This window comes from Cnephaeus nilssonii (assembly GCF_951640355.1).
Source record: "Cnephaeus nilssonii genome assembly, chromosome: 5".
Classification (NCBI taxonomy): Eukaryota; Metazoa; Chordata; class Mammalia; order Chiroptera; family Vespertilionidae; genus Cnephaeus; species Cnephaeus nilssonii.
This window is the reverse complement of record NC_137076.1, coordinates 85,134,704-85,153,601: the sequence shown is the minus strand read 5'-3', so window position 1 is coordinate 85,153,601 and position 18,898 is coordinate 85,134,704. Positions and strand designations below refer to the sequence as shown.

The following is an 18,898-nucleotide window of genomic DNA, read 5'->3' as shown; positions in this document are numbered from 1 at the left end:
TTTCATAAGCATTCTAAATTTCTTATTGATTTGAGAGAGGTAGGGGGAGAGAGAGAGAGATCTCAATTTGTTGTTCCACTTATTTATACATTTATTGGTTGATTCATGTATGTGCCCTGATCTGCGATCGAACCCACAACCTTGGCATATCAGGGCGATGCTCTAACCAACTGAGCAACCCAGCCAGGGCTCCATAATCATTCTAAACTCAGCTTCTTTCCTGAAAGTTAAATGAATGGTAAGGTTGTAAATTTTGAAATCATCATATACAAATTTGAAATGATTCAAACTTTCATTTTTGCCTCATACAAATTTGGTCAGCATAAACTCCATTGGTTCCTTTGAGTTGCAAGGGTTGTGTGAAAACAGCCCCCTGCAGTTCTGTGACCTGTTATACAGGGTAGCAGTTAAAGTGGGGCCATGTCTGAGAGCCGGACCATCTGGATTTAAATCCTGGCTCTTCCACTTACTAACTGTGGAACATGAGCAAATTAACCTCAGAACCTCAATTTCCTCATTGGCAAAACGAGATACTAAGAGGACCCATCTTAAAAGGTTATAAATGAGCTCTTAGGACAACAGGAAATATATGCTCAGTTTTTGTGAGTTATATTATTTCGAAGATAGCTTTGTTTTGGTCTATTTGTGAGTACGACAGTGCTGGGTATTTTACATAGAATTCACGTTCTGTGCAGCCCTGGCTTTGGGGACAGAATGACAGGGACAGGCTCCATCTCACCTCCTAGCTCATATTCTCACTCATGATATTTCTCCTGAGCCTTTGAAGAGAACACAATTCCCTTCATGTTCCAAGGAAGGTTACAGGATGGTTGCATCAATGTATTGGCTCAAGTGGGAGCTGTTGGAGGCCGGGTTGCTAACCTCATCCTTTCCCGGTGCGTTCTCCTGACTCACGCTGGAGTCTGAGAAGCAGATCCTTTCAAAGGCTTGAAGCACTCAAACCTTGTATCCAAAGAGTCACAGGGGAGGACTCATCTTTGGGAAAGTCACCAACACCCAGCCTGCTGAATTACGTGTTATCAATTACCTGGAGGGATCCTGGGGAGCACTTCTCATGCTACGTGCCAGAACCACCTGGGGAAAATTTTTTTTAATTATCCTACCTAATAAAATGGTAATATGCAAATTGACCGCACCTTTGCTACGTCCAAGCCACGCCCACCAGCCAAAGCCACGCCCACCAGCCAATCAGGGCGAGTATGCAAATTACCCAACAAAGATGTCGGTTAATTTGCATACACTGAGGGAGGGAGGAGTGAAGACTGAAGACAACTTAGAAGGAAGACGGAGGAAAAGTGGAAAGCAAGATGGCTGCCGAGGTAAAGCCCGGGTGGGGCGGGGCGGGGCGGGGAGGAGCAGGGCGGAGCGGGGCAGGTGGCAAAGGTGCGCAGGTGCAGGCGCGGTGGCCGCAGCAGCCGCTTGCAGGATTTTTCCTGCAAATGGGCTACTAGTATATATAATAATATTCATACACTGTGTGCATACATATGTGCATGTGTCTGTGCGTATACTTGAGCCCCTCTATAGGACTACTGAATTAGACTCTTCATAGCTAAGACTTAGTAACCTATATGTTTTTAAAAATTGATTTTTAGAGAGAGAGGAAGTGGGAGAGAGAGAAACATCAATGTGAGAGGGAAACATTGGTTGGCTGCCTCCCGGATGCTCCCACTTTGCCCCCCCCACACACTGGAAATAGAGCCTGAAACCCAGGCATGTGCCCTGGCCAGGAATGGAACCAGCAACCTTTTGGTGCACGGGACAACGCCCAACCAACAGAGCCACACAGGCCAGGGCAGTAACCAGTACTTTTTAAAGTTTCCTAAGAACCTCCTGGTGTTCAGTTAGATGTTGGAACTACTATTCAAAGTCAGGGATTCTCAACACCCTGTGACATGTCTCGCATCATGTCCTAGATTTAAAGAGTGTCAACATTTATGTAAGATCCATTGTCATAAGTTAGGGTGGACTTGAGGTTATCCCCTGTAATGAAGTCACCCTCCCTCACTCTAATGCTTCCTCGCATGGAGAGAAAAGGGAGTTATAATGCTGGCGCATAAACTGGCATCCTGTCTAATCTCTGCAGGAGTCTTGAGTGAGTGCCAACTGATGGATGGTTGGCACATGTGGTTGAAATATTGCTTTACTTATCAGAAAATAATCGGGTGGGAGGGGGCTATTTTCAGTAGCTGGTACAATGCACTCACGAGATATGAATTACTTACCATAGTCTGCAGCAGACCAAAGGCATGTTCTCCTACGGGCCAGAAGGACCATCTTATCTTTGAAGCAGGAGCCTCACTGGCATGAATCCACTCGCACTCCACCATCCAGCTCTCTTCAGCGCCTCTGTAGGTTTTCCTCTGTGCCTGCTCACCTGGGATGGCTTCAGCCAAGGACTCATAAGAGACGGAAGAGGAAATAGATATGAAACAACACAAGAACAATAGATTCCTTTAGTATCTCCATCCTCCCAGCGGTCCACCGCCCCTGCAATACTCCTTTTGCATCAGTGATCCCTGGACCAGTTGTTCGGGTGTGAAATTAAAATAGAAATACCGCAAAGGCAGGAGAACCTACTACCTAAAATCAAGCTCTCAAAAGGGGGCGAATTAGGCAGGGGCTGAGCAAGGCGTCCATGCCTTTAGCCGCACCAACAAAATCAAACCCAACGTGCAGCCAAAGCTTTCTGGGTCACTTCCATGTTTTATTAAACAACACACAGCCTGTCAGGCCGTGTAACTGGCGCTGCTTTCTGCACAGAGACCAAGTGAATTCAAAGAGCCACTCAGGCGAGTGGCAACCTCATACTTAGGTCTTTCTACCCACACTGGTCACGTTTCTATGTCCCTCTGCACACACTTCTAACCCGAAACACATGCTTATATGCTATGTGATCTGTAAAAACACATGAACTCTCACAGAGCAGAATGCAATTAATCTGAAGTAGAATCACAAACACTTAATAAACAAAAACATGAAAGAAGGTGAGATAGGTTGCTGATTACCAAACTAGTTATGTGTTTTGTACCACATCACAGCACACATTTTCTAATTTGCTTATGAAGGTATTCAAAATGACAATTTCCAGAATACTCTTATTTAACTGATCTGCACCAACTTCTGCTTAGGCATTTTTACTTTAGGACAGATACTATTATCACTTTTAAAAAGCAACCTCTTTGCCCAGCTGCTGTAGCTCAGTGATTGAGTGTCAACCTATGAACCAAGAGGTCACAGTTCCATTCCAGGTCAGGGTACATGCTCAGGTTACAAGTTCAATCCCCAGTGTGAGGTATGCAAGAAGCAGCCGATCAATAATTCTCTCTTGAGGGAGGAGGAGGTGAGAAGATGGCAGATGACCCCAATGCTGTGGATAGGAATGTGCAGATCTGGAAGATCAAGAAGCTGATTAAGAGCTTGGAGGCAGCCCCCAGGGACAGTAGAAGAGGGAAAGGCAGAGAGAAACATCAATGTGACAGAAACACATTGATTGGTTGCCTCCTGCACAAGCCCCAACCAGGGCCCAGGCCAGGGAGGAGCCTGCAACCAAGCAATGGCACAAGCATGGTATCATTGATCATTCCTCCCAAAGGCCAGATTTCATGAGTGGCAAAAATGTTAGCAGATGAGTTTGGAACTGTGTCTAACATTAAGTCACGAGTAAACCGCCTTTCAGTCCTGGGAGCCATTACATCTGTACAACAAAGACTCAAACTTTATAACCAAGTACCTCCAAATGGCCTGGTTGTGCACTGTGGTATAATTGTAACAGAAGAAGGCAAGGAAAAGAAAGTCAACATTGACTTTGAACCTTTCAAACCAATTAATAAGGCAGCATTGTATTTTTGTAACAACAAATTCCATACAGAGGCTCTTACAGCACTACTTTCAGATGCCACCAATTTGGCTTCATTGTAATGGATGGTAGTGGTGCACTTTTTGGCACACTCCAAGGAAACACGAGAGAAGTCCTGCACAAATCCACTGTGGATCTCCCAAAGGAACATGGTAGAGGTCAGTCAGCCTTGTGTTTTGTCCGTTTAAGAATGGAAAAGTGACATAACTATGTTCGGAAAGTAGCTGAGACTGCTGAGCAGCTGTTTATTTCTGGGGACAAAGTGAATGTGGCTGGTCTCATTTTAGCTGGATCTGCTGACTTTAAAACTGAACTAAGTCAATCTGATATGTTTGATCAGAGTTTGCAATCAAAAGTTTTAAAATTAGTTGATATATCCTATGATGGTGAAAATGGATTCAACCAAGCTATTGAGTTATCTACTGAAGTCCTCTCCAACGTAAAATTCATTCAAGAGAAGAAATTCATAGGATGATACTTTGATGAAATCAGCCAGGACACAGGCAAGTACTGTTGTGGAGTTGAAGATACACTAAAGGCTGTAGAAATTCTAATAGTCTATGAAAATCTGGATATAATGAGATGCATCCTTCATTGCCAAGGCACAGAAGAGGAGAAAATTCTCTATATAACTCCAGAACAGGCGAAGGATAAATCTCATTTCCCAGACAAAGAGACAGAACAAGAACATGAACTAATTGAGAGCATGCCCTTGCTGGAGTGGTTTGCTAATAACCATAAAAAATTTGGAGCTACTTTGGAAGTTGCCACAGTTAAGTCACAAGAAGGATCCCAATGTGTGAAAGGAATTGGAGGTATCTGGCGGTACTGAGATTTCCAGGGAATGGAATACCAAGGAAAAGACCACAACTTTTTTTTACCTCAATGACCACTAGGTAGTCGGCATGGGTCAGCAAAATGTGCCTCACCCTCCAGCATCCAACCCAAGGAGCATACCCGTGGTGGAATCCAAACAGATCCCTGCCTTACAATTGGAACATTTCCAGAACGTAATCCATGAGCATTGGATACTGAAAAGAAAACGGAAACAAAACCAGACCCAACCCTACACTTTGGTTTGTCATGGTGTCAGCGCAGCAGCAGCCTACAACTAAGTTCCTAAATGCCACTTTGGACTAATTTAAAGAAGAATCCCAGTTTTTACTTTTACTCGATGGTGAAATCGGTTGCTCTTTTATTTTATGGAAAAAAATGATTTTTTAACCTTCATACATAGAAGCAAAAATACTTTAACTGCTGTAAACCTTCAAAAGTTATATTGCTCAGAAGGAGGAGATAATTCTTATTAAAAACCTGAGCTTAGCCGAAACCGGTTTGGTTCAGTGGATAGAGCGTTGGCCTGTGGACTCAAGGGTCCCAGGTTCGATTCCGGTCAAGGGCATGTACCTTGGTTGCGGGCACATCCCCAGTAGGGGGTGTGCAGGAGGCAGCTGATCGATGTTTCTCTCTCATTGATGTTTCTCTCTGTAAAAAAATCAATAAAATATATTTAAAAACAAAACAAAACAAAAAAAAAACCTGAGCTTAGTAGCCTTATTAGGTAATGCAAAATCAACTCATATGGGGCGAAATGGCAAGGATGTCTCCTCTATGTTTATAAATTAATATCCCCCTGAAACAAACCAGCAGATGACACTCATGTTTCTGATGCAATACAGTACAAACGTTCTTCAAAAATCTGTAAGTTGATTTTTGTTATTACTACCAATAGTAATAACTGACTAGAGTAAGTGATCTTTTCCTACACAAAAGTCCCAAACTCCCATGTAATCTGTGACCCCAGATTTGTTGCCTGAAAAAAGCAGTGTGTTGGTTATAAGACGGGCTCATATTTTTCCCCCCTGTAAGTGCTTCCCTTTTGGGTTACAGTATAGTTAGAATGGAGTCCACAGGTATATTCATGACAGTGGAAAAAACCCGTTCACCAAATGTTCCAGATAAAGCCATTTTCAAAAATTTCACATCTGCTACCTCAGTTTGATTTTTTAAAATTTAAAATGCAATTTCGCCTCTGGCTTCTGGGTAGTCACATTAAGTTAATTACTCCAACAGTAAGAAAGAATAAGGCAGAAAACAAAGAAGAATTAAGCGTAGTGCCCCTGGCCATTCCTAAGGGAGTCATGTGGTCACAGCCTCCTTCCTGCGGAAAGGGAAATCCTTTGCTACCAGGAATGGGTTTTAAAAAAAGAAAAGTCTTGAAGTTTTATGCATAGAGTGTCAAATCTATATATATAAAAGCCTAAGTGACCAGTCGACCAGTCACTATGACGATGCACTGACCACGAGGGGGCAGATGCTCAATGCAGGAGCTGCCCCCTGGTGGTCAGTGCACTCCCACAGCCAACCTCCTGTGGTCCCTCCCCCTGGCCCCAATTGTCGGCCAGGCCTAGGGGTCCCACCCGTGCATGAATGCATGCACCAGGCCTCTAGTAGATATATAAAAACAGTCTCAAAGAAGGAAGTTTCCCTCTGGTCAGTGGGTTGAGCTAGAAGTGAGGAGGGGGAAGCCAGCACAGGAAAGATTCCATCCTTTCCAGACAAAACGTGTTTCTATTTTTGAGTTTTTCAAACTTTTTTATCTTCCAGAATGTTTAATAAATCACTAAGTTTGCTTAAATGGTTATAATAGAACCGACAAGAAAAAAAGAAAAGAAATCCTTAATAGTTTTAAGAGCATGATTCTTTTCCCAGCATGTATCTTTGAATAATTTTATAAAGATGGAGAAAATGACAGCTTGCTTTTAACTACTTTTTCTGCTTTTTTATCTAGAAACATAAAATCCAGCACACTTTGTGCAGTTACTTCACATACATGTTACTAATAATATATCTACTTAATAGCTAATTCTAGTGTCCCCCCAATAGATCCTGTATGCAAAATAGTTTCAATTTTACTATTATGCTTCCCAATGGCCACATCCTAAAGCACAATTCACTGACCAGTATATAAACCAGTATATAAAAGTACACTGTACAGAATTGTTAAGGCAAGAAAAATCTCCTTTTACATACTCAGAGATTCACACTACAGGATATATCAGACTAGAGCAGATTAGATGACATACAGAACAGCCAGGGAGGGTGATTCTGAAATATATCTGTTAAGTAAAACCCCAGGTCAAAGGGCTTGAGACTTGGGGAAATATTTATGCTTTTCTGTAGCATACTACCTAAGTATGTAAAAAATACTTATGTTCTTTTGTGGGAGGCTGGTAAGAGGATTCTAGTCAGGAAAGAGACCTCCTTCAACCATCTGCAGTGAGTGACTTGTGACTGGACTCACTTCATGGCTAGATGTAATATATACATTTTCAATTGCCAAGGGTTAGAAAAATGTCTTTACCTAGAGTCTAGTTGTCTTCTATCTAGTTGATTAATGTGGCACGTAAAAGAAACATAAAAGTGCAAACTCAGGTATGAAGTATGCCTTCTCTTTTCTCCAACATTGCTAAATACATTTAAGCAGTTCCACAAGATTTAATAGTCCATGTAGAAAATTCCATTGTAGGTAAGAATAACTCCATTCAGACAATTCGATGATTAGATGGTCTGCTAATAGTGGATTACATTTCACAAAGTATTTTCAGAAACATTAACTCACATAATGCTTATTGCAATCTGTGAACATTAAATGGGCACTAATATTATAATACTCATTTATAGGAGTAAACTGAGCATTAAAAAAACTAATTAACCCCAGCTCACATAGGTAGCTGGAATTGGGACGTGAACACAGTGTCAAGCAATGATTAAAGGACTTACTTTGAAGTCAGATATAAGGGGACTTCAAATATTGGCTTTGATTTGAGACTATAAACTGTGCCTCAGTTTCCCCTTGCACAAAAAGGGAAAAATCTTAGGATACCTCAGAGAGCTGTTGATAGGACTAAATAAAAATGTTTGGCCCTAACAGGTTTGGCTCAGTGGATGGAGCGTTGGCCTGCGGACTGAAAAGTCCCGGGTTTGATTCCTGTCAAGGGCATGTGCCTTGGTTGTAGGCACATCCCCGGTGGGAGGTGTGCTGGAGGCAGCTGATCGATGTTTCTCTCTCATCGATGTTTCTAGCTCTCTATCCCTCTCCCTTCCTCTCTGTAAAAAATCAATAAAAAATATTTTTTTTTAAAAAAAATGTTTGAAAACACACAGCACAGTGGATCACATAAAGAACATTGAAATGGGAGACAATGTTATTTTGACTATATGGCTGGGGAATGGCCCAGTTGCGGGAGATGAGCTACCTGCATCAGACCTGTGGGACCTCAGTTCTGCTAGCCATGCCACTTTCAGACTGGGAATATGCACATTAAAAGTACTACACAGCCCTGGCTGGTGTAGCTCAGTTGGTTAGAGCATCATCCCATGTACCGAAGGGTTGCAGGTTAGATCCCGTTCAGTGCACACACACACACACACACACACACACACACACACACACACAGGTTGTGGGTTTGATCTCTGGGTGGGACAGAAGGCAACCAATTGATGTTTCTCACATGTTTCTTTCTCCCTCACCCTTCCTCTCTCTCTAAAATCATCAAAAAAAAAAAAAAAAAAAAAAAACATAGCCTGCCTTGTTCGCATGGCTCAGTGGTTTAGCCCCGACCTAGGTACCAGGAGGTCACAGTTCGATTCCCCATCAGGGCACATGCCCAGGTTGTGGGCTTGATCCCCAGTAGGGGACATGCAAGAGGCAGCCGATCAATGATTCTCTCTCATCATGGATGTTCCTCTCTCTCTCCCTTCCTCTCTGAAATCAATAAAAAATATATATTTTAAAAAAACATATCCTTGGGTGATGATTAAAAAAAAAAAACTACACAAAAATGGTACCATGCTTAGGGAAAGATTTAAATTAGAAAAAAAAAAAACAACTCATGGGGAATATAGTGGGAAATATTAAGTCTTCACAATTCCTTTTCCAAGTTTACAATCATTTCTTAGCACCATTAAAATTGACTGGTGAATGAAATAAAAATAATTAACCAAATAAAAGGCAGAGGTGGATTGTTTCATATTTCCACTGCTGGTTCTTCAAGTCATTTACTCGAGTTATTCAAGAGCTTCTGTGTGCGGAATATTTCACCCTGTCTGATCTCTGTTTTAATTTATTTATGGCACACACATACAAAATCATGTTTCTGGACAAAAATGGTCAATGACAGCCCTACTAAAATGTTGAACAGAATCAAAACTCTCTGCACTTACTCATATTTTAAGTGTGCAAATTTTCTGTAGATTCTGACTCTAATAGCCACAAAGAAAAACAAATGGAAACAGCTACTGTACCATTTCTCCCACCTTATGTCCATGAAGCACAAAACCACCACCAGTGAGGATAATCAAATCTCAAAATGAATAAGAAGGCAATCTTGGGTTGTAAAAAAGGAAAATCAAAATATGCTGTGTACTGTTTCTATAGACAATGTTCAATGTTTTCTGAACATGTCTGAATATACCAGTTAGGTTCTTTTTTTTTTTTTTTTCAAGATACGGTCAATTTCTGAGAAATTGATAGGTGCCTACAACTCACAAATAGCTTTCCAAAATATTAAGACTCAGCACAGAAGCTTGCCATAAAAATAGGGCCCTTACATAAGTAAGTTCTCCATTCTAAGTAAAGTTTAATTGTTCACTTCCATCTTTTAGACTTTTCTTCAGCTTTATCTGATTTATCAATTATCATTTGAAAAAGTAAAACTAAGAGTGGAAGAAACTTCTTTGACATCCTTGGGGCCTCAGGAGACCACACAGCACTGTTCTACTGAGATAACTCTAAATATTTTTCACATGAATGGCTAAAGTGCAGAAATGTATAATTTATTAGGATTTAAATAAATCACAGGGAGAGAAGTGCTTTAGTCATTCGCAGAAAATTTTTCAAAAAACATAAAATTATGATTCTAAGAAATTAAGTTCTATGTGTAAAATTTTCCCCCATCTTTAATATTTCGAAGAAAAAACATATTGATAATGCCTTAAGAATGGCACACTTTTTTTTAGCATTTGATGACAGCAAAATATTTTTCAATGACACATTCCAAATTTTAGGGGTAAACACCTTTCTAAAGCATGTACTGTAACCAGAATGTTATAATCATTTTGTTCAGCAATTTTCCTGACCAACTTACCATATTGGAAATATTCCCAATGGCTACTAAATTTGTCAAGAGTGAGAATCTTTCCCTGTTGTATCTATTAGAACATGCCTAGTTTTCTCATGGGTTGTCAAAGAATAAAAGCCCCCTTTCTCCCAAGGGTGCTTATATCTTTTTTTTTTTTTGAGATGACAATTACTACCATACCATTAGTAGTCAATAAACATTTTATAGTTACCAAAATAGCTAACATTAGAAATCCACAAGGCTTTAGAATGGCGTTACTAAACTAAGAAACCTGAACATGTAAAAATCAGATAGTTCTATAAACAACAGAACATGAACACCAGTTTTATTCATTGAGAATATATTATTTTTTGAAAAAAATCTATGGCATAAACATAACTATAAATGAACACTGCTATTCTCAGCACTTTCTGCCTAGAAAATTCAGTATACTATATGAAAACATCATTAAATAAAAGCATGTAACTTATTTATGTGCAACATTTTTTTTAATGCCAAGGTTAAAAGGAAGAAGGCACCAGCAATATTAAAAAACACAAAGAAACAAGGTAGAAATATTGCAAGATTATCATAATTCAGTTTGCCAGAGAAAATATTTAAGATAAAATTGAAAATAAAATAAACATAGGTTATGATATAGCCAAATCATTGTGAAATGTATCAAATTGGCTGGCTGTACATTACGGAGGTCACAGAAAATTACTTTAAAATGTTTCCCCACAAATTAGCATATATAAACACTGTTCGCTATGGTTTCCAATATGCTACCTAAAAACAGTGTTGCTCCCTATGGAAGCCTGGTTCCAATCCAAGGCAGATGAAATAGATGGAGCCAGAATGGCAGTGTTTGACAGACACTAATAAAAAAGACCAGTGACATCCTATGGACTTGTAATATTCCATTGTATTAAAAGCAGCAGAGCACAGAGTTTAAAAGCTGAGCTCTGGAATCAGATCTGTGTTCAAATCCTAGTCCCACCACTCGAGGCTGTGTGATCTCTGGGAACCACTTAATCTCCCCAAAACTCAGTTCCAAGATGAGTTGCACTTCATCAAAGTGCTGTGCAAAGACAGGATGCAGGCAAACTACAGAGCCATTCCTGGAACACAGTCTGCATTCAATACATGCCAGTTACTTTTTTTTAAGTGAACAGTTTAAAATTATCAATTTAGTTGAAAAAATATATATCTTTAATGAGTAGCTTAAAATAAACAGTTTAATGGAAAATATTTACTTAGTACCATGGTATTACAGGGAAGTCAGGTTTTATTGCTTAAAGAATCCCAAAGGAATGAACATGGACAGAGGATAGACATTCTAAAATATACAAATAACTTACATTAGGGCTGATTTCATTACTTTGCAGACTTAATGGTTTTCCTCCTGTGGCTTTCTGAAAATATGTCAACATTCTCATCAACATGTTCCTAATCTTTTTCTTTACATTTTAGAAACTGGAAAAGCTCAGACATGTAAAGATACAAGTAACACACTTGCCCAAGATTAAGAAAAGTGGCAATGATTAGGTAATTATTTTTTATTTCCTATTTCTTATAACTTACAGGAAAATGTGTTTGAAAGGGTGAAATTCAATGGCACAAGGTTGAAATGTGTACAATTTTCTCAGATAGACATCAAACTTGGTTTAGTTTTGATGGCTGATAACTAAGGTGACTCTAAATGCAAAACTCAAAGCCAAATACTCTTATTGACTTGAATTTCATAAAAAGTAACACCAACATACTACTATTCTACTTCTCTCCCACAACAAATAATGACAAAAATATAAAACTGCAGGCAAGTTTAAAGTCACTCACAGTTGTCTATTTTAAAATTAAAAATACCTTCACACTCAAGAACATCAAGTAATCCAGACACTGATATATATTTTTTCACCTTTAATTTTAGACTCGACTACTTTTCCAAGCAAAATACAAAACGTTAAATTACATCATTTTACACTCAAAATAGTATTGACGATGTTACAGCAAGGAAGAGAGTGATTAAAAATCCAATTCAGCCCAGCCAGTGTGGTTCAGTGGTTGCGCATCAACCTATGAACCAGGAAGTCTCGATTCCATTCCTGGTCAGGGCACAGGCCTAGGTTTCAGGCTCAATCCCCAGTAGGGGGCATGCAGGAGACAGCTTATCAGTTATGCTCTCATCACTGCTGTTTCTCTCTCTCTCTCTCTCTCTCTCTCTCTCTCTCTCTCCCCCCTTCCTTTCAGAAATCAATAAAAAAAATATTTTAGAAACCCAATTCACCCTGTATCTCAATAGGCTAGTGTTTTCCAAACTGCAATTTTGAAAGCCAAATTGTGGATCCTGACAAAAATTAATAGATTAAATAATATCACATGCATACTGAGTAATAAGGGTGTTGTTTGGTAAACTTTTGTTTGGAGGAGGTGTGTATATACTGTATCACAATGCAAAATATTTTTACTGTGAGTTGCTATGGGGGAAAAAAAGGATTCAGTCACTACTCTAAGGCTGACTAAATTTTGTCTCCTAGAGCCCCCTACAGGCTCAAAATGTTAAAAACTTGAATCCTACAGTAAATCTTTTGTTGGAGGGTAGTTCAGAATCTAGAACTCAATCGTTTATACAGGAACAGGTGTTTACACAGATAAATAGTCAGTGTTGGGCCTAAGAACTCACCCTTGAGGCCAAATCATACTCCAGAAATCAGGATAATTGGGCAAGGTCTATATTAGCCCTTATTATCTCATTTAATTTAAAACTGGGAGAAATATATCAATATTTTACACTAAGAGCTGTCTGGGGGAAATAAGAAAAGATGGAATCACAAGAACTTTAGGAAACTGTTAACAAGACATTCACTTTTATAAGGTTTTTACAAAGCAATATTGAGAATAGAAAAAGGCCTAGGCAACTAAAAAGACTTATTTCCACACCTGGACTCCTTGACAAATAATTAAGAATAATTTTGAGCAATCAAATACTAAACCAGTACCTCTATATAAAAAATAACTATTACTTTAAATTACAAATGAACCACTATATCAAAATTAAAGAACTCTATGAAGTGGTTAGAAAACTGAAGTGATGTAGGAAATAGAGGCTTATTTTCATGGAAAACAAGCTAGCAAGCTCTTGCTCCTCTTTCACAGAAAGATAATATAAATAAAAAGAAAAGGTAACAGCCATGTTTATCATGCTTAATGATCACCTCCACATACAAAAAAGGAGAAAAAAACAATCTGTTTGCAGAAGCCTAAGAGTAGACTCAAATTGCAATTATCTTGCAAACAGTCATTAAACACTATTCTGACCTTAATTTCACCTGTATCAAGTCACCCATCTCAGAATGCTGGGATGGTTTAGTTAACCTAAGATTGATCAAAGAACCAGGTAAGAGGCCAAATGGTAGATGACCCTGTAGAAAGGAGATCACTTGGCAATAAAATCAATTTAGCATAAATGAAGGTGATTCACAGCACATGCAATAGCAGTTAATAGCCTTATATTTTTGAGTCAGTGTTCCCTGGCTCCTCAAATAGATCTGACACTAAAATGACACAAAATGTGCAGGTCTGCCCTTGTTTAAAGCAACCCTGATTCTATAATCTCAAACATCTCAAGTGTCGACATAAATGTTCATACCTTCTGTTTACTGTAACATAATTACTATTAGATACAGACTAGATACTACACTGGGACTCATGATTCAAAATTTATCCTTGCTTTAGAATAATTTACATCTAAAACACTAAAAAATCACATAAAACCAGTAATTTGTTAATGAGAGGTCCATTTTAGTAAAATATTTGACTTAATATTAAACAGATGTAACTATTTTCAGAATTATGCTTATCCTCACTAAAATTCCCAGAACTAATGTTTATTATAAACATGTAGGGTATCACCCAAAAATGTATCTCACTTTGAATAACTATTAAGGCAGTGTTAATCAAAATACATTTCATTTTCAAAATTGCGCTATCAGCTGTTAAAATGCATATACATTTTGGAGGGGCACCCTGTATAGATGAGGATAAATTCTCATCTATTCAAAACAAATGATCACACAGCTTATTTGCCATTTACCAAATTCATAAAATACAGATTAAATTTATTTGAAAAGACTGAAAATGAAATTTACTCCCATTCTTTAGTAATTTCCTGTATAGGCTGAGATTGAAAGAATGACTCTTTTTAAACAATGAATAATCATTTCAAAGGAAATTTTGTAAGAAATTTTTCAAATGAGAAATATGAGCCCAAGTCATATACTTTCCTTTCTCATCACCTCCCACCGAGTCCTTAGAGTGTAAGATCACTTCTTGTTATTCTTTACTATTAGAGATCACAATTAGAAGTCATCTCTTCAAGGTGTTTTTTCCCATCTTTCTATTCCACTTAAGAAAAATGTCCTTCCGGGCAGCCGGCATGGCTCAGTGGTTGAGCATCGACCTAGGAACCAGGAGGTCATGGTTCAATTCCCAGTCAGGACACATGCTTGGGTTGCGGGCTCGATCCCCAGTGTGCGGTGTGCAGACAGCAGCCAATCAATGATTCTCTCTCATCATTGATGTTTTTATCTCTCTCTCCCTCCCTGAAATCAATAAAAATACATTTTAGAAAAAAGGGGGAAAAAAGTTCCTTCCTATTGTTGGCAGGCACATTGAATATCATCAAGGTAACATTAAAATAATTGCTTTTATAAAATTGTTTGTGCTTTTTATCAGGGATACCAAGACCCACCATGAACAAAGAAATATGGCTATCAAAGCTTACTTACAAGTAATACTTTAATCCCCTTCTTTTTCATTTATTTCCAAGACCACCCTGTTGAGGGAGTTATTCTACTGAATATTTCATAGCCAGTGGTTTCAATACCCAGTTTCACAGAGTAGCATTCTCTCAGGTACATGAACCCAACATAAAACACACATACATATCCACTACTCACTCACGGTCACACACAAGCAAGCATACACACACATTTTCTTTCTTTCCAGAACAAGCCAGAATTACAGCTCTTTTGGTGATTGTTATAATTTTTGGAATGGTTCATAAGTTTTCCAAATTCTTTTAAATTCATAATACTTTTATCTTTTTTCTTTTCTTTTTTTTTCCGATTGTGAACCATTCCATATTGCATCTTTATTGCAAAAGTCAACATGCTTCTTAGAAATTCAGATTGTAATTGATAAAACAAACATTACATATATGAATTTAAATGTATAAACAGTTAGAAATTCAACAATATCTCCTATTATACTATTACACAAGTTCACAATTTTGTAAAAACTATAATACAGGCGTACTATACATAAGAAGAACCACTATTCCTTTTCACATGATTTTTTTCTTCTTTTTGAAATAATGATCCATCAGTAGGACCTTTGTTTCATCATAACAAGACGGTTTTCCAATTTATCATCAATGCTTTCCCACATGAAGAAATGCAAAGAAATTCTGCATTCCCTGGGGTTACCTTTTTAAGCTTGGACAGCAATCCACTAGTGAACCAGGCTGACCTAGGCAGATTGGTCATCAGCTACTTAGAAACTTAGAAAGTCGTCACACTCATTAAAAAGAATACAGCTTGCCTCAGATGTATATATTATATCTGTAACTGAAGATGCCAAGAAAACAAGTAATGGTACTTACTTTTAAAATAAATTCTAATAGTTGGGGATTTGAGGATGGGGATAAAAAAATCCTAAAGGAAAAATACATATTCAACTATTTTATGTTAACATTAACTTAAATTTTCTAATATTATATTTAACTCATTATTTTGAATTCATTTTTGAGAGTCAAAAATGTTTTAGAATTCTTAGAACATTTAAAAAGTATTTTAGTCTTATATAAGGTGTATTGAAAAAGCAGTTTTATACAAAGGATCTTACTGGGGAAAGTGTCTATTCTTCACTTTAACACTCTTCTCTTTCATCCCCCTCTCTCCCAATAACTAAAAAGGCAAACAAATCCTCAACTCTCCCTGTACAGAGTGTAATAAGATGTCAATTTTGAGGTTAAAAAAAAAAACCATATGAAAAGGAATCTCATTCTGTTGAACTGTCAGTCTACTGAAAATTTTCTTACAGCTCCATTAATTTACTGTAATTTTCAGTTTCCAAATACAAAAATACAACAATTCTTATTGAAATCTATACGCTGGTAGTTTTAGTACACAAAAAAAACAAACAAATTATTTACAAAATTATACAGTTTAAGAAAAAACTTTGTACAAAAAATATATAAATCCTTTGTTCCCTCTATCACGTTTAAACTGTCAGGACTCAAAATATTCACCACAATGAATCTTTCAAAATATATACCGACTGAGCCACAGACATCAAGAAAATTTCATTAGAGATGATGGAGGGAGGAGCAAGATTGCTTATTCTAGGTACCCCACTGTAACATTTTCATCTTTTTATAAGCTTATTTTAGTTTCAATGTTATCAGAAATATAATAACAACCTAGGAAGAGGAAGTCCTTATTATTGCGAAGGGGACGTTACAACGAACATAAAAATGATCCTGGTTTGACACATCATTCCAGGAAAATAAGTAGAAAAGATAATCAGAACGTGGGATTTAACTTCTTGTAGCTAAGTAAATCTAGAGTCCTGATGGTTTTAAGTTTCTTAGTGAATAGTTTCTATTTTAAGAAACAGTCTTTACTTCAAGAAACAAAATCCTTGATATAGTGATCACCAAGAACTTTCTGAAGCCAACAGGAAGTTTCAAATTTTCACACCACACGTATATAAAAACATAGATGTGTATAATCTTGAAAAAGTGACATCCTATGTACATTAATCATTTTATTTCCCCAGGGGTCAATACAGTGTAGTGTTACTCCTCTGTTTTTCCATCTAACATTCAGAACACAAGGACATACATTTACATATATATTTTACTTAACAGATACTCTACTCTATACAGTGTACAGTAAAAATGCACACAGTGAAAGAAACTGTCTACTGAAGGATGCATATGTTCATGGATAGCAACAAGCTACAAAATTATCAAAAAATAAGGTCATCTGATCAAAGTCAAGTTATGACTCCCATTTATTACTAGCATACCCATCCCCCTACCCCACCCCATCCCTACCCTACCCCAACACCTCACCATCATGGTTAAAATTTTGGAAAATAATTTCAGACACCTTTTTAACCCTTTTGTGTAACTATTAACTAAACTGAAGCATTAAAAATGAAAAAAAAAGCTAGTGACTGACTTTCCCCATAAATCCTTCCATTATTCTCATCTAAACATTTATCAAGGTGTTTGCTGGTTTAAACTTTTTATTAGGGGTTGACTTTTGGTGACCCAAAAGAATCACTTATCTCAATAATGGGTAAGTCAGGCCTAGTAATAAAAAGGCAGAAGAAAGAAAATGGGATTGAGAAAGGGGCAATGGGTGAAAACCTTTTATATTCTGAGAATGTTAAAAAAGAAAAACAAAACACAAACCAACTGAACCAATACTCACTAATTTCAAAGTAAAGAATCAGCAGCAGCAGAAGTGCAGGAGAGTTGATATAATGACAGAATGAAAATACCATAGAGCTAGCTTCCATTACCTTATAGCATTTAAGAACACAGAGTTTGTATGGTTTACACTAAAGTAGTACTTACTTCTAACAGATAAGCCACCTCCCACCCCAAATTTAGATTTAATACAAATTGGGCTCCTCCCAGTAAAAAAAAAAAAAGAAAAAGAAAAAGAAAAGAAATTTACTTTTCTTCCAAGACAACTCTTGAAAGCAGAAGGGTATTTCAATTACAAATGTCTCCTACTGTCTGACGACCCATCCATAATAGCTAAGAGTTAAGAGATTCCAGGCAATTTTGACATTTAAAGAAATTTTATCAGATTATAATCCAAAATAAAATTTCTGAACACCCTGTCATTTACATCATAATCCAACACCAGTAGCAACAAAGACAGGTGGTGTGGAAAAATAAGGCTCTAGAGATTATCCATGTCATCCTGTGGATCTTCACAACTGTGTAAAAGTACTAGGCCTTTGGTGCTTTAATATCGTGAACAGTTATGAGATGTGTTTAAATAGCAAACTTGCTGTCCTTAAATCTATTGTGTTGAAAGAAAAATAAAAAAAATTTTTTGGCTCATTGACGTCTTTAAATAACTTTAAAAGTTGTTCTTCTAAACAAATATTCCTAAAAATTATACAGCTCGCTTCAGATTTCATCTTCGCCATGAACGAGACTCATATTCATCTTCATCTTCGTCATCATCATCAGGCAAAAACAAATCTGAGGTTTCTGTTTCCTAAAGAAAGAGAGGGTAAAATCTGCTTAGTGGCACAAGGAAGTTAAATAAAATACTTTTTTAGGGCAAAGGACAAATAGACTAAATATAAAGGCTGGATTTACAAGTATCTTTCAGAGCAAAAACAAAACAAAACACACAAAAAAAAACCTTTTTTTTTTTTTTTTTTACATGTACTGGGTGGGATAAAAGTAGGTTTACTGTTGTTCATATGGAAAATAATTAATAAATTAAAATACAGGTTTTAATAAATATATTAAAATTAATAAAAGTAGGGTAAAGTAAACCTGCTTTTGCTCCAACCTATGTATATAATCTTCTCCCTGCTAACTTTTCTTAGTCTTAATAGGAAAAGATTTCCATCTAAAGTCATCAGAAAAATAAAGTAAATAATATATTAACATTTAGTAGGGAAAATAAAAATACCTATGAATGGTCCCTGGGGGGGGGGGGGGGGGGGAAATACCTATGAAATGTTATTGATAAAATTAATTTAATTTTATTCAATTAACTTAAAAATTACACAGTAAATGACCATTCAAACTCCTAAACCTTTCCTTTAATATTAGATTATTTATGAGGGGAGAATA

The 18,898-nt window shown here is 37.3% G+C and overlaps 1 protein-coding gene and 1 pseudogene across 5 annotated transcripts in view; one reads left to right on the top strand and one right to left on the bottom strand.

Moving 5' to 3' along the window:
* The first annotated feature begins 3,372 nt into the window (after positions 1-3,372).
* On the top strand, positions 3,373-4,769 carry LOC307099086 (eukaryotic peptide chain release factor subunit 1-like; annotated as a pseudogene). The gene has a single exon. The product of its transcript is annotated as a eukaryotic peptide chain release factor subunit 1-like (transcript).
* A 6,384-nt stretch (positions 4,770-11,153) lies between these two features.
* The window catches only part of RBM27 (RNA binding motif protein 27), a 71,019-nt gene continuing 63,274 nt past the window's right edge, over positions 11,154-18,898 (bottom strand). For 2 of the 4 annotated variants that reach the window (XM_079772528.1, XM_079772529.1), the window contains exon 20: positions 11,154-18,308. In XM_079772528.1, coding sequence (XP_079628654.1) covers positions 18,225-18,308 — 84 coding nt within the window. In that variant the 3' untranslated portion in view covers positions 11,154-18,224. The remainder of the gene's footprint in view (positions 18,309-18,898) is intronic. The other 2 variants (XM_079772526.1, XM_079772527.1) reach the window with 1 other exon arrangement.